This window comes from Dipodomys merriami, unplaced genomic scaffold (assembly GCF_024711535.1).
Source record: "Dipodomys merriami isolate MVZ:Mamm:240054 unplaced genomic scaffold, mDipMer1.0.p SCAF_29, whole genome shotgun sequence".
Lineage (NCBI taxonomy): Eukaryota > Metazoa > Chordata > Mammalia > Rodentia > Heteromyidae > Dipodomys > Dipodomys merriami.
In genome coordinates this window covers 13,282,745-13,299,310 of record NW_027204381.1, presented here as the reverse complement: position 1 = coordinate 13,299,310, position 16,566 = coordinate 13,282,745, and the positions used below count along the sequence as shown (strand labels likewise).

General features: G+C 47.4%; 2 protein-coding genes across 2 annotated transcripts; one reads left to right on the top strand and one right to left on the bottom strand.

Moving 5' to 3' along the window:
- Nucleotides 1-5,875: 5,875 nt before the first annotated feature.
- LOC138838731 (nuclear envelope pore membrane protein POM 121-like) lies at nt 5,876-8,390 on the bottom strand. The gene is made up of 2 exons (XM_070038071.1): nt 6,725-8,390; nt 5,876-6,407 (listed from the first exon to the last, which is right to left on the bottom strand). Exon 1 carries the CDS (start codon nt 8,388-8,390, stop codon nt 6,915-6,917), a length of 1,476 nt encoding a protein of 491 aa, XP_069894172.1. The 3' UTR covers nt 5,876-6,407; nt 6,725-6,914.
- Nucleotides 8,391-10,132: 1,742 nt separating this feature from the next.
- On the top strand, nt 10,133-16,562 carry LOC138838730 (transmembrane protein 45B-like). Its single transcript, XM_070038070.1, has 4 exons — nt 10,133-10,313; nt 13,299-13,488; nt 14,756-14,871; nt 16,426-16,562. The coding sequence occupies exons 1-4, from the start codon at nt 10,133-10,135 to the stop codon at nt 16,560-16,562; spliced, it is 624 nt and encodes a 207-aa protein (XP_069894171.1).
- The last annotated feature ends 4 nt before the right edge of the window (nt 16,563-16,566 follow it).

The window sequence follows — 16,566 nt, the reverse complement described above, 5'->3', positions numbered from 1 at the left end:
CTGGATGTTGAAGCCACAGCCTTCTATTTCATCAAGCTAACTCTTCAGTACTGCCTGGCCATTTGGAAATAGTCCATAGCACCAGCTGGTATCAGAAACACAGAGCTTAAGCTTAAGTTTAAGCCCTTGACTTTCCGACCCAACCTGCAGTGCTTCAGGTAGGAGGGAGCCTGCTCAGGGCAAGGAGGTCCATGAAACCTGAGCTCATCAGAAAGATCTTTCCTCCCAGCACTTGAAGGGCAGAAGCAGGAGGATATAGAGTTCAAAGCTACCCTGGATGGGCTACAGAAAAGACTATGTCTTAAAAAAACAAACAAAATTTCTTTTGGGGGCCCTCAGCATACCTCTAGTGGAAAGAGAACCCTCCCCCAGCCTTTCCTTCTCAAGCTTATCTGGGTGACCAGTCATGGCTGAGCTCTCACATGAAGGCAGCTGAAAGGCATGGGACACATTCAGGTCTCATCAGGAGAGCTCACATGCTAAAGAAGGATGATAAAATTGCCAGGAGAGAGGCATCAACAGGGTAAGAAGGTACCAGGGAGCTAAAAGAAGCCCATAGCCCGAGGAGAGAACCCCCATGGAGAAGGTAGGAATTGCTCCTGAGCACCCATGCCACCTGGAAACATGATAGCAGCCCCAAGGCTATGTGCACTGAGAATAGTTTTGTAACAGAGTTACCAGCTACATAGCTGGATGTTCAGACACCAGACTCATTTTAGAGAGTATCAGACCAGTCCTAGAACATAGCTATTGCACAAAAGACTCATCCCTGGAAAGCCTGTCACACACATTCACCTACTCAGGAATGAAGTACAATGATGTGCTGCTTAAAGTACCAGACTAGGATGTAGAAGAAATCCCTGCATAAACGGCTCCCAGCGCTCTTCTCCCACCCAGTGGTCTACCTCTGTGCTACTGTAGCCCAAGCACATCTTATCATTTGTGTGGGCATTATTTTTTATGCTGTTCACTCTAGGGCAAATGCTCTTTCCTTCACTTGCCAAAATTTATAAGGGCTAGAGGGATGGCTCAAGTGGTAGAGTAACTACCTATCAAGTATGAAGCCCTGAATTTAACTCAGTTACTACAAAGAAAAGAAGGGTAAAAGAAAAGAAGGAAGGAAAGAAGCATGGAAAGTAGGAAGGAATAAAGGAAGGAATGAAGGAAGGGAGGGAGGGAGGAAAGGGAGGGAGAGAAACAGGCAGGCATGCAGGCAGGCAGGCAAGGACTGATTTCAAGGCTGGAGGACCCAATAGAACCTTGATTTCAAACTCTACTACCAGAAATTTATAGAAGTCCAGGTGTCCTGAACTTAGTAGTCCAGCAAAATTAAAGAGTTGTTCATGTGCAAGATGAGAATGGCACCCTGCACAATTGACCTGGCCACCCAGAACAGTACTCAATCATACAGAACAAACCTTAAAAAAAATAATATCCTACTTTTGTGTTGGGGGGCTAGCCTAGAGCTAGAACTCAGGGCCTAAAGCCTCCACCTTAGCTTTTTTTTTTTTTTAACCACAGCTCTATTTCCAGCTTCTTTGTAATAAATTGGATATATGAGTCTCATAGATTTGTCAGTCTGGACTCAGCCTCCTGAATTGCTAGGATTGGAGCATCAGCCACCGTCCTACCTTTAAAAGACTTCTCGACAAATATGCTGCAGTCCGTACCACTTTGGAACAGATAAAAGGGAAGGCTGGAGCCTGTGAATCTTGAGTGTCAGTATACAAATGCAGACAGGGACTCAGGCTCTACAAAACAGGACTTCTCAGAAAGATGAGGATGGCCAGGGAGAGGGGAAGCCAGTTAAGACACACACAGGCTTGACATGCATTTGTAAAGTTGGTTCTGCACCTTTGCTTAGGAAAACAAAGGGGAACAACAGCTTGCATCTTAAATGGAATCTGTGTTAAACATTAAACAAAAGGAGAAATGAGAGGTTTTCTAGTTACAGTAGTATAAAGAGATGAGCAATTGGATTAAAACTAGACAAAATTGTCAAAAAAAAAAACCCTGTGTATGAAATTTGTTTTGTTTTGTTTTGTTTGTCGGTAGTGGGGCTTGAACTGTGGGCCTGGGCGCTGTCCCTCAGCTCTTCAGGTCAAGGTGAGCGCTCTACCACTTGAGCTACAGGCCACTTCCGGTTTTCTGGTGGTTTATTGGAGATAGGAGTCTCATGGTCTCTCCTGCCCGGGCTGGGCTTTGAACCGCGATCCTCAGATCTCAGCCTCCTGAGTAGCTAGGATTACAGTCGTGAGCCACCAGCACCCGGCTTGTGTATGAAATTTGAAATTGGCCAACTGCAAACAAGAAGCTGAAAAGAATTTCTTTGTGACAAGATCCCACCTTCAGGTCCAGACAGTGGAGATGGTGCCTGGGGCTGCCACCAACACTCTTCTAGATCAGTCAGTGACTGGCTGTGAAAATGTTGCTGCATGAGACTCAGTCAGATAGGAGCTGAGTGTGGAAATTCCTCGGCTCTGGTGGTAGACATGTGGTGGACACTTGGGGACAAGCAGAAACCATCCATGGTTTTGCTGGCCTAAGCTTGCAGCAACCACTGTGTCCAGTTCCAGATAAACCATGAATTCAGCAAGGAGAGCCTAAAAATAAGAAAATCCTGGGAAGGGTAAGATAACCTCTCCAATCCTTAGTACCATCAGAGACAGAGATAGACAGAGAGGAAGAGAGACAACCACACACAAATGTATTGCAGTCAAACTACCAAGAAAAAAAAAAGCAAAACATAGTTAACAAGAAAATCCTAAAAGCAGGGCTGAGGGTTTAGCCCAGTGGAAGGGCGCCCGCCTGGCGCGCACAAGGCCCTGGGTTCGGTTCTCAGCCCTGGGGAAAAAAAAGAAAATCCTAAAAGCAGCATGAGAAAATGACTCAAATACAGGGGAATGGTAATATGATTAATGACTTCTTGCCACATACATTGTGTGCCATAAGCTGGTGCAATAACACCAAATGTCACCCAAGAATCTTTTACTGAATGCAGCAATAATCAGGCATTACTTAATGACAAGGAGACAATCTGGAAAATATATCATTGGGCCATTTCATTGTTGGACAGAGATCATAAAGTACACTGAGAGCCTTATGTCATTAGCCAATATAATTTTACAGTTCCAACCTTGTGTGTGCCATCTACTGTTGATTAAAATATGGCTGTACAATGTGTGACTGTTCTGAAAAAGTGACTAGCCTAGGTGGGCAAGATAAGGCAGTACTACCATCCGGTGATCATCTGTTCAGGAAGGATCAGCTTCAACCGTGTCCATGATCCAGAATTCCATGCAAGTGTCTGAAGATCTGAGAGAGTAGTCCCAGCACATCACCGACCAAAATGATCCAACAGTAGATGCGCTGACAAGTGCTCCCCAAAGGTCCTCTCAGCAGTGCTATTTGGAAGTGGTGGATCCTATAGGAGGTAGAGCCTTGTGGGAGGTCCTTGGAAAGAGGGACCTGTGAGATTATGTAACCCTGCCTTTTTCCTCTTTACTTCCTGGCTTATGAAGTAAGCAGTTCTGATTTGCCATGTGCTTCAGCCAGTCCTACCTGGCACCCTTGGCACAGGCTTATTCCAAAGAACCTACTTTAATCATAAGTGTGAACCTTCAAACCATGAAATGAATACTGGAACCACACATCCACGCCCTGATTTGTGTTGGTTATTTTATAGATGGTATCTCTTTGCTACCCAAGCTGGCCTTGAGCTATTGTCCTCCAAATCTCACACTTCTGAGTATAAGTGAATTGCTTTCCATTTTTTAGCTCTTAATGACATGGAAGGAGAAAAATCTCACCTTCATATTAACAATCCCAATTCGACTTGACAGGTGCTTTACTTTCTGAAATGAGGCTCTACCTTGGTTCTGTCACACTAACATTCTTGAGCCACCAAGGTTATAGGTACAGAATGACGAGAGGGTTGGAGATGAAGGCTTCAGCATGGACAGGAGGAAGTGGAGCAGCACATACTGGGGGCTATATGGCAAAGAACGATTCATAATCATCTAAATGCCTCCCATTCCTGTTCAGTGCAGACAGGACCTGCTTACTCACACTTGGGCTGTACTGGGACCCATGGACTTGTGCCTGTCTATGGAGCTGAGGAAAACTAAAGTTCCACATTACAGGGGTGTGGGTGAAGGTTCATTTCTAGCACAGGATCCACCCCTACCCTCTAAGGCTGACAGGGTTTGGGTCTTAAGGACCAGGCTCCTCTCACAGCTCCATATGTCAGAAAGTAGCTTGTGGGAGCAGGAGGTATGCACATGGGAGCAGGAGGTATGCACATGGGAGCAGGAGGTATGCACCTGGGAAAGGCAGGCAGTGCCCTGTCACAGGGCTTCCAACCCATCATGGGTTACAGCTACACCACACATTCACGTTACAAGAACTCTATGTAGGGCTGGGAAGGTGGCTCAGTGGTAGAGCGCTTGCCTTGCATGCCTGAGGCCCTGGGTTCGATTCCTCAGCACCACATAAAAAAAAAGCCAGAAGTGGCGCTGTGGCTCAAGTGGTAGAGCACTAGCCCTGAGCTGAAGAGCTGAGGAACAGCGCCCAGGCCCAGAGTTCAGGCCCTGCCACGCCAACTCCAGTGGAGTTTGCTTAGCATGGGAAACCATCTATCAGACCTAAGATAGGGGCTTCAGAGACCTATCTCTGAGTTTTGGGACTTCACCAAAGTCTACCTCAGAGAATGGGGCTTTACAGAAACCTACCTCCAAGTTTTGGGACTTCACTGAAGTCTACCTCGGAGAATAGGGCTTCTAAGAGGCCTACTCCTGGAAAAAGGCTGGCAAACCCCTGGGAAAAGATGTGTTTCTGTCTTTCTTCCCTCATAAGAGTGCCTGTTAATCTTTTACTGCTTCTACTGCTTTTTGTACTTGCTCATTGTCAATGTCCCCTTATTCAAAGCTCTTTCTTAAGAGTGTTGACGACTCCAATATCTGATGAGTGTCTTAAAAAATATGACGGACTCACCAGAGTTAAGTGCTAACCTGAAACCCCTCTTATGGAGGCTAGGAGATAAGTTATAAGTAAATATAAAAGTATTGGGGGTTTCACAAAGTCACTTCAGCAGAAAGAATTATTTGTAAGGGATTTACAAGAAGCTATAGGCTCAGCTAAAACAGAAAGAATGTATGGCAATTGCTGAGATAATTATTTAGGAGAGAGAATTTCCTGCTATTTACTAAGAGAATTGCTAGGTCTCCTTAAAGTTTACTATTAAAGAAGAGACAGGAAAGATCTTATGGGAAAGTTAAGGCCTCTATAAAAATAGGTAATGGTTAATTGGTGACAAACATCGAAACCCAAACCCATTGTATTCCTTAGAGATAAGCCGGAGACAAATGCCTATCAGGTGCCCAGCTGGTGACCACCCAAGAATGAAGCCATGCAGCAAGATTGTGTAACCTTTTGCCCTTTCTCATGGAGACTTCTGTTATAAAAGTTTGCTATCCTCTGCATTAAATCGCACTCAGCACTCAGCATCCACTCCTCTTGTGTGTGAGTTGTCTGTTTGCCATCTCCCCACCTATTCCAGGTTCCTCCCTTAGGTGTCCTCCGTCGCCCCGACAGAACCCGGTCCGCGGCAAGGCCCCACGACCGGACCAAAAAAAAAAAAAAAAAAGGAACTCTATGTATGTCCACGTCCAGAAGGCACTTAGCCCCTGAGACAGTGCCAGAGCAGCCCTGAGCCTCTCCTTCAGACAGATAAAATTAACCAAACAGCTAACTCCTAGTTATCAGCATTTATAATTAACCACTTCAGCAAACCAAACAAGGGGGGGGGGCAAAACAACACAATTTAAATACAAAAACAAAATTTATTTTGTGAAAATATTTTAAGTGGTTTAAAAACTGTACATATAAATCTTCTACATCTACCAAAGAGGTCAGTATGGCAGCGAGGCTCGGGGCTGGGGTGGTTTTAGAACATAAGAGCAAGGGGACGGCTGGGGCGGGTCCTGCTGGGGACAAGTAACTAAAGTCTGAGTTCTCCAGCCTCCTGATACACACTAGGGATCCCCTGTAATGGAGATGGGTTTGTGGGAGAGCATCCATGCAGGAAGGCCTTTGTGCCAGTCCAGAGCTCCAGCCCTGTGGCCCTAGCAGTATAAACAGCAACAGTTCAGTATTCAGTGGCATCACCGCCATGTGACCACTTCAGTTCTTCCCTCAGAAGATTCAGCAAAGAGTAGCACATGCGAGCATCAGGTTCCTACAGGATGAGGCTGAGAGGCAGATGTGACCCGTGGGGTGGTGGATGAAGGGTAGGTGTGGAAGAAGGTACTGGAAGGAGTGGTCAGCATCCTGTGCACTCTGGGAGCTTCTTCACTGGAGCTGAGGGCTCTCGGCCTGGCCAGGAGGAAGTGGAGCAGCACCCACGGGGTCTGGGAGGCAAAGCAAGATTCACAGTCATTTAACAAAGAACAAGTCCCACAGGTGACCCATGAGGATAATGGAATGAAAACAGGACAAGAGAATCCCTGAGGAGATATCTAGAGAGAGCCACTTCTCATAGCCAAGCCAAGCAGGGGAAGCTTAGCATCCCCATTCTATTAACCACACAGCAGAGATGCGGGGTATACCCCACCACCCTCCTCAGCAATGGCAACTCACAGAAGAGGAGGAGAGGTGCCTGGCCTAGATCCACACTGCATAGAGTCAGGGAACAAGTGGAAAATATGCTTTAGGTTTGCAGCCTCACCTGTGGCAGGCTTGAGCTTCTGCCATGGCCACCTTGTGGCCCTCACCCAGGCCACTGCTTCCTCCAGGAGGGACACAGCTGAAGCCAGCGATCTGCACTTGCTCCAGAAACTCCCAGGGTCTTTCTGGAAGATGCTGGGACCAGATGTGGGAAAGGGGGTTGAGATGGGGAAGAAGGGAAGGGATGGAGTCTACTTTTTCCTGTGCTTTCTTCTTGCCTCCAGGATCTGCCGAGCATCTTGGGTCTTGGACCCCACACCAATGGTAAATGAAGGGCCACCTGAGGCAAAGGGTTGGGCCCCTGGGAGAACATTCGGAAGCTGAGACGGCTGCCCACCAACCCCGAAGGGTGTGGAGGCACCAAAGCTCAGTGCTCCAGTTGTGTTGCTGGTGCTGCTGGCCATGCCAGTGACACCGGGGAAGCTAAAGGTGCCTGTTGCCGAGGGTCTCGGGCCTCCAGCCTCACTGGCCTGGGGAGCCCCAAAGGGAGGCAGCTGGGAGGAGGAAGCCATGGTAGTTGCTCCAAAGCCAAATGCAGGGCTGAAAGCCGGGGCTGGACATAAACTGGCATTGCTGTCACCAGCCGCCGTGGAGGGAGCAGGCGCCAGGCCCGAGATGACAGGCGCCATGGAGGCTGCAACAAGAGGCTGCTGGGAGAAGGGTGGCTTCTCCATCACAGGGCTGGAGGTGGCCTCGGTCTTGTCCAGGAAGACCTCAGTGATCCTCCTCAGCCTGGCTCTCTTCTCCTGCTCCAGGTCTTCCACAGTGATGGGATAGCCAAGCTTGGGGGCAGGAGGCAAGGTCAGCGGGACCCCCCTCCTGGGGCGCAGCAGCGGAATCTTCCTTTTGCGGGTCCCAGAGCAACTAGTGCCTGACTTTTGCTGCCTCTGAGTGTCGGGACCTGGGTACTTGGCTCCCTGGGGCTCCTTGTGCGGCACCTGGCGTGACTGTGAGGAGCTGGGAGGGACACACAGCGCCTCTCTGGCTTTGCTGGCTGGGCTCTGTGGAGTCTGGATCCGGGCGGGGGCGGGGCTCCTCCTCCTGCACAGATGTGGCCCATGGATGCGCTGCAGAGCGCTGTAGGAGCTGGCGATGGCGTTCCTGCTGCCCGAGCTAAGGATGCCAGCCGTGCACATGCTCACGGGCTCTCCTGGGCTCTCCCGGGACTCGGCCTTGGGCACACTAGCCCCGCGGGACCCCCCGCCGCGGCTGCTATCCAGGCCTGTGGGTTCTAGCTCAGGTGCGCCCGGGCCAGGGCCAGGGCCGGCGGGGGAGGACAGGAGGACGCTGTGCAGTGGTTTTCGGCTGGGAGCGGGGATCCTCACAGTGGTCCGGTTGCTCCTCCTCCGGATGGTCACTTTCTTGTCACCTTCGTGCCAGCACACCCTGGGCAGTGAGCCAAGACGATACTGGGGCTGGTGCAGCGGGTAGCGCCTTTTAGGGGTAATAGGGAAGCGTTTGTGCGGCGTCCCCGGCTGGGCGGGGGCCGACCTTCTGGAGGCTGTGACCGCGGAGGGGAGCACGCGGTGGACGCGCTGGACCCGCAGGGGCTGCCAGGGCCGCGGGCAGCGCGCAGGGCCGGGGCGCCCAGGCCTGTCCTGCGCCAGGCCAGGAGCAGAGACCGGGATCCGCCCGAGCCGGACAAGCTGGCTGAGGCAGCTGCCCATGAGGCGCGTCCACAGAAACCTGGCTCAGCCGGCGGACTCTGGGGCTCTAGGTTGCCGTTGACCAGGCCCACTGGGCTGGAGGCCACGTCACAATGTCTGTGGCGCGCTGCTGCCTTCTGAGGAAACAAGGCCCGCGCGCGCGGGGCCCTGGGCGCTTGGGCCTCCGCCAGGCAGCGGGGACCCCCCCAGGCTGCGCACCCAGAGGCCCCCAGTGCGTCCGATCTCCCTCACACGACCCGAGCGGACACAGCACCGCACACAGCGCTCCACTGGAGTTCTCAACGTTATGGTTTTGTGTTCACTGTGCTTGGTGAAAACCACGTGCAATAAACTTGGAATGTTTATTCAGAAAGAATAAGTTTATTCAGAGGGAGAGAAAAAGAGGGTAGAGAGAAGGAGACAGAGAAAGAGAGAGGGAGAGAGAAAGAGGGAGAGAGACAGAGAGAGAGAGAGAGAGAGAGAGAGAGAGAGAGAGAGAGAGCACGCACAAATGCTAGGGTCTTATTGAGATTACTGGCTTCACAAGAACACAAGTTTCCACATTTTAGGTAACCTGGCAGGTAGAAGATAAAGGAAGCTCTCAGCTTTTAGTTGGCTTTTCAGAAAGTTCACAATCATAATGATTCCTTCCCAAGAGGAAAGAAGAGGTGTGAGGTGAAATATCCAGAAGTCTCAGAATCCCCATGCAGGCGTGTGGAGAAGATGCCCATCTCCCAAAGTCAGTGCAGACTGGGGGAGGTGACTGCTTCCTCCAATGTGAAACAGCAACACAAGCCTTCAAGTCACATGGAAAACATCGAGGAAATGTGAACTGCCCCAGGAACACAATTCCAGGACCAACCCCTAAGAAACGAAGAAATGCCAATTCCAAGGAAAAACCATACAAAATTTTATGCTATGCTCTCTTGCCACTGTAATTGGGATGAAAAGTAATCCATATATGAAATAATAGTTTTTTCTTTTTTGTGTTAGTATGGTCCTGAATTCAGAACCTGGGAACTCTCCCTTAGCTTCTTTGCTCAGGGCTGGTACACTACCACTTGAGATACAGTTCCACTTCTAGCTTTTTGCTGGTTAATTGGAGATTAGAGTTTCATGAATTTTTTTTGCCCAAGCTGGTGACAAATCATGATCCTCAGATCTATCTCCTGAGTAACTAGGATGGCAGGCATGAGCCACCAGTTCTCAACCATCCCAAAACTACTTCTATTCAAATGGATTTTCTCAAAAAATGGCATGATTGCATATGTACATCCCTAGAATTAGAATTTTATCAAGATCGTGTTATTTTTTGAATCATTTGTCTTTTGCTTGTTTTATTTGTGAAGGTTCTATGATAGCTATTTATCCTATAGCTGCTAGAGTTTTCTGATTTGTTATTTGCTAACCTTTCTCACATTAAAAAAAATGCTACTTAAATAGTATTTTTCAAGGCCGGTTCCTCTACCCAGAGGTCAATAAATATTTACCACTCCTCCTTTTCCCCTTTCTAGCCTTTTCATTTTCATTCCTGTTCTTACAGCCTCAGGGCCCTTATTATTCCATCCCATAACTTATCTGACAAGATTACTACACTATTAACATCAAGGCTTTTCCAATAAATACATGGATCCTTCTTGATAATGCTTATGATTTGGAATCCTCAGCCATCTGTTTGCTTCTTGTTAAGCTATACATTTATATGTCTTTCTCATTCAGACTCCTAACAGCTGTTACTGATGTGTAGGTGTCCTAGAACACTGATGGCAAACATTAAGGGCCACGCTCTCCCTGGGAGTTTCTTCTTGATCAGTAGAGTGTGGTGGTCAGTGAAGTTCCCACTGAAGCACTTTCACCAAAAGGGCAAGAAGAACAGGCTGAGCCAGCAGCCATGGCGGGTTGCAATCATTGAAGCTGCAGTCAGGATTTTCTGTTGTGTCACTGGTAAGAGCAGAACTTTTTTTTTTTTTTTTTTGGTCGGTCATGGGGCTTGAACTCTGGGCCTGGGCACTGTCCCTCAGCTCTTTAGCTCAAGGCAAGCACTCTACCACTTGAGCCACAGCACCACTACTGGTTTTTCAGTGGTTAATTGGAGATAAGAGCCTCACAGGGATTTTCCTGCCCAGGCTGGCTTTGAACCACGATCCTCAGATCTCAGCCTATTGAGTAGCTAGGATTACAGGTGTGAGCAAACAGCACCCAGCTGAGCAGAACTCATTTGGTCCGTGGACTTTCCCCATCACATCCAGATCTTTCAGTCCATTTCCTAGACTCTGTGAAATGGCTGTTTCACTGCAGACACAGAGGACAAGGACTTTGAGGAGGCTACTGTTTATCCTAACATTCCATTGTATAGAGAGCTTTATGTTAGGAGTTGATTAAAAAAAAAAAAAAAAAAGCACCAGTGGCTCATATCTATAATCCTAGCTACTCAGAAGGCTGAGATCTGAGTTCAAAGCCAGACCAGGCAGGAAAGGCTGTGAGACTCTTATCTCAAATTAACCACAAAACTGAAAGTGCTAGAGCACTACACTTGCATAGAAAAAGCTCAGGGACAGTGCCTAAGCCCTGAGTTCAAGCCCTACAACAACAACAACAACAACAAAGTTAATAAAACCTTATACTATATGTAACATGAGAAACTACCAAATAAACTATATTATTTACTTTAGAAGGAGAAAGGTAGAGAGATACAGGAAGAAAACACATACTATATGAAAAGATAAAAATAGAAAAGAAACAAGAGTGAATAGGGTCATAGTCATGATTTGAGAAAGAACTAAAATGGTTTTTCTTTTTTAATTGTTTTATTGTTTTATAAAGGTGATGTATAGTAGGGTTATAGTTACAAGTCCGGTAGAGTATATTTCTTTTGGACAATATCATCCCTTCCCTTGCTCTTTCCCAGGTTTTCCCTCCCATCCCCAACCACAAGTTGTATAGTTTATTTTCAACATCGTGTCTAGGGAGTACCACTGCTGCATTTGTTTACCCTTTGTCCCTCCATTTCTGTGCCTCCCCTAACACTCCCAAAACATACATAAATAAACAAGACTAAAAGAAAATGAGGGCTGGGGAGGTGGCTCAGTGGTAGAGCGTTTGCCTTGCATGCCTGAGGCCTTGGGTTCGATTCCTCAGCACCACATAAGCAAAATGAAAAAAGCCGGAAGTGGCGCTGTGGCTCAAGTGGTAGAGCGCTAGCCTTGAGCTGAAGAGCTGAGGGACCGCGCCCAGGCCCAGAGTTCAGGCCCCACGACCGGACCTCCCCCCCAAAAAAAAAATGAAAACAACAAAGAAAAAACCTCATTTCCATTTCCTGGAGTTCATTTCAATAAATATTATTTTGTATGATCAGCTGCACATAGACATTGTGCCTTTGTGGAACTAATTTTAATAAAACATATGCCCTGCCTTGAATACCACTTATTGTATCTCCTTCTAGCATCCCAGAGTACTTAATAACCAATACACTGGCCTATCCTCCATCCTCCAGTCTCAAGAAACTTTTCACAGGGAACATTTGTACAAGGGGACCAGTGAGATGGGCAGTACAAGAGATGAAAAACTATTCCTTGTCTTCTGGCCCTTCCTCATGTCCATTGCTCCTTGTCATCTTCTCTATCTGCTGGTGGCCCCAGAAGAGTCAATAGTGGTAAGAGTAACAATTATCCTTCCTTAGAATGGATCTGTAGGATAACAAGGAATCTTGTTGTGGATTGCCTTCTACTATTGTCACCCTTGACCTACAGTCTTCCTGGAAGGACTGAACAATGAAGTAGCTTCCCTTGGAGGAAGCAAAGCTTACTTAGCTTTCCCTAATGCAGCTGTTTCTGCCCCCCGACACACACACACATCTTCATTCCCCTATCTCCTAGCCCCCAATCCCCACTCAGATCAGGCTTTAGAAATCTCTTTCTGGAGTAGACTGGGACCACTTAGTCTAAATGGTAAAGGACAGTATCAACTTTGCCTAAACAAAGTGAGAAAAACTGTACTTGGCAGTTTGTTTGGTAGAAGGGATAAACATTCAATAGCTCCAAGCATGAGCTTCAAACCACACCGCAGGCCCACTGTCTGAGAACTAGGAAAATGATGGGGACTATAAAGGGTCTTTGCTTCACAAGGTTTTCATTTAAGTATCAGTGAGACTTTTCCTGAGTCATTTTCACAACTTCCCCAACCCTTCCATGTGAAGTCAGAAGGGGGCTGCCCGGAAAAAGAAATGTTTAGGGAAAGGGTGTGAGTGCTGGGCAAAAAGGCAAGATCGGTGCTAAAAGTAAAAGGGATGAAACTGTGAGCAACCCTGAAGCACAACTTCACCAGTCTTGTGGCCCCAGTCCTGCCTCAATGTAGACAGTGTGGCCAGACACACACTGCAGCCCTTCACTTTGTTCAGCCAGTGTTTTAAAACAGAAGGCCAGAGGAGCTGTAGATCTCAGAACTCTGCTAAGGAAGGGCAAGCACTCACTCACTCCAAGTCTACCTCAGGACACACATACAGGAGCTGCTCTGCCCCTGGACAGGTACAGCCATCTACATCACAGCACATCAGCCCGGAGTCTTCATTTGTCCTCATTGTTTCTTCCTGGGATCTCTTCACTGCTCACTTGCCAGGAAAGCCTAAAAAATAGTGCATCAGCCACACCTTCACCTCAGAGGTCACTGTGCTTCATCCTGGCTGCTATGTGCATGTTTCAACTGCTGTTTCTATTGCCCTATTTGCGAAACAACATCCATGTGTCTACAGAGATTCCTCAGCAAACATTTGATACCAAGGTAGCAGCTCCCAAGGCAGCAAAGCAGATGCTGACTCATAGACCAAGTCACCCATATCTGGACTTCGTGTGTGCCTTGGGACTGTTTTGTGCTGTCTCCTGTTGGTCTGGGAGCAGCTCTTCCTTCTCACTCTTGACCCTTGCTTCCCTGCAGGGTTCCTGGCAGAGCAGCTTGTTAGGGATGGGCCCTTCTTCCATCTCTACCAAGATGACCACTGGGTGAAGATGAATTGGCAGCATTCCACTATGTACCTCTTCTTCGGAATCTCAGGAATCATTGACATGCTCACCTACCTTTTCACCCACATCGTGCCCTTGGGGGTGGACAGACTGGTGATGTGTATGTCAATAATGAAGGTAACAGACTAGAGTGGATGGCGTTAAGGAAGGACAGATAGACAAGATAATTTATGAGAGACCAGAATACAAGAGATATTGGAAATGTAAGAACCTCCTCCAGGAAAAAACCCAACTCTCAGGACTTTAAAAACCTGGCCAGGACTTTGGTCCTATGCTCTGGGTGGTCCAGATGACATAATCTATAAGGCAGCCCATGGAGAGAAATGGGGGAGATAGATGGATGAGGTGATATTGAACGAGATGCATTGTAGTCATAGAACCTGACATGTTGAACTGAAAAAAAACAAACTCAGAAAAAAAGCAACCCATGGGGGTGAGGCTTGTGGGTAATCCTCAAAGCCTCTAATGCTGCACAAACCTTCCCCACAGTCCTGCTGCCCCACATGTGTGCACACACTCACACATACAGTGACTGCCCAAAGCTGCCTGAATACCTCCATGACAGTAATAAAAAAATAGGGAAGAGAAAATCTGAGGCTCCCTATCCCATGCCCTGAAGTGTCATGTTTCACACCTCATTGCAAACCTCAGGAGACCCCCTATTTCAAGTTTCTCATCCCTCAGTGAAATTCCTGAAAGGGTATTTGTGAGGAGGTTTATTTGGAAATTCAAGTCCACAATATCAGGTGGCCACTGTAGGTTCTCCCTCTGATGCAGAAAGCACATTATAACGAGCTTATGTAGGAACAAAATGGTCACTATTTGAACTACAAAGGGAGAGACTAAAACTGGCCTCACAATCTTGCAGACATGCCCCCAGTAACCTGAGCACCTCCCAGTAAGTACTCCCAGCCTGGGGCCAAACCTTTACAGACATGCCTTGGGGACACACACATACATAGCTTCTGCTGGATGTTCCAATATGCCTAGCACTCCTAGTGCCTGAAAAAAGCATCCTGTAGTCTTACCACATCACCCACTTTTGAACCTCAGCAGGAAAAGCTGAACTGTTTGTTAAAGGAGGGCAAAACTGTACACATACATACATAATGGCACCACAATCCACCTGCCCTACTGATTCTAAATGGAACCCAACCACACATGGGTCTTACAGATTTTAAGTAACATTCTTTAATGCTCTTATCAGACCCATAAAATAAAACTGTATTTGTATCTCATAACTGCCCTGTCATGTCATGAAAACCACCTTCCTAAACAATGAGAACTCTAGCTTTGAGAGGGTTGAACAGGAAACCCCAATAACAAGAAAAAAGAGTCCAGGGTGAATCCTCGTAAGCAGACACAAGCAAGTCTGATGGCTGCCATTTGGTTTGTGCTAGGCTTTCTCTTCTACTACCACGTTCACAATCAACCCCCGCTGGACCAGCACATCTACTCACTCCTGGAGTTTATTGCATTTGGAGGAAGTACCACTACCTTCCTTGAATACCTTCCTTGAAGTGCTTTGTTGAGACAATATTGTGCTGGAACTTTATTTTTCTGTCTGTCATGGGGCTTGAACTCGGCTTGGGCGCTATCCCTACACTCTTTAGCTCAAGGTGAGCGCTCTACCGCTTGAGCCACAGCACCACTTCCAGTTTTCTAGTGGTTAATTGGAGATAAGAATCTCACTGACTTTTCTGCCCAGGCTGGCTTTGAACCGTGATCTTCAGATCTCAGCCTCCTGAGTAGCTAGGATTACAGGCATGAGCCACCGGCATCTGGCCTGTGCTGGAACTTTTATGAGCCAGTCTTGCTGTTCTTCAGGGATACTGGTTCTGGCAGATGATTGTTCATACCAAATGCCCCGCACAGGACCTGGATTAGGCATTCCCTCTGGTGCCTGCCCAAGAGAAATCCTGAAGGCTGTGTTGCATGACAATGCTGTAGGCACACCTTGGGGATGGGTATACATGGCCCTTTTCTCTAATATGCCTCTTGGCCTATGATCTCCATTAATACCTTGTTGATGATGATCGCCTGATGTACTTTGTCCAGGCCCCATCTGCCAATCTACTCACATGAAATGTATGCCCCCAAATTCTGCTGCTTTTTGGACATCCTATTCTAAAGCGATATTTAATTTGGATTTTTCATGGACGTGCAGGGCTTTCTGTGCTAATGCACAGAAACCATGAGGAAGGGTATGGTACGAGTCACCCTTGGTAACCACAAATGAAGGCAGGCCAGCTTGCTTCTCAAGACAACTAACCCTAAGACCAACTTCTCTCTTCCATCAGATTGGGTTTGTGCTGTTCTCACTGGGTCTAGACCGAGGGTCTTGTCACCTCTTTTCCACACTCAAAAGTGTGGATGCTAGTGTCTAACAGAATTGCTATGAGGATCAAAGGAACTGTGAAACTGCTGCATAACCCACAAGCTGCACTAGCCCTTCTCTGCTTCTCCACAACTTACAAACCATCTAGAGTCAACCCTGCTTCCATCTAAACCATGCCATTTCCATTCTATGCCCTCCAGCTACCTTTCCCACCAGACCCCATAAAAGATAAGTCACTGAAGTTTCAGAGATTAAATATAATTTTTTAATAATTTGGGCATTTTCACAAGAGACAGGGAAGCCCTACCACTGCAGGAAAGTTTCCCACCTGCCCCTGGCCAACAACAGGCATATACAGTAGACCAATGGTATCTGTAGGTAACTGGCTCCAAGTAGACTGGCACTGAGGAAACACCACAAATGCTCAGGAAGCACAGTTAAAACACACTGACAATAAAAGACTGACTGAGCTTGCACTAACTGAGTTGTACAAGGCATGCATGGGAATTTTTTTCACCCCACACTTGGTCAAAATCTAGTGGAATAAATCCACAAATAAGGTACTGGTAATGATCAGTGCTTTAAGTACTATGACTTTTGAAGACCATTCTGAGCTCTGCCTATCGATAGTGGCTGAAAAGAGTGACGTAGTCAAGGATGACTTCAAATCCAGACTGACCTGCTCTAAACTTGGCATTGCCAGGTAGTTCTGACCCTGCACAACCCCCACCTCTACCCCTCATCTTTCCACTGGAGCTAGAAAAACAAGATGTTTCTTCAAGGGCTATCAAGTCTGGGTTTGTGGGCCATACAGCCTCTATGTCATCTACTAAATCCTGACTTC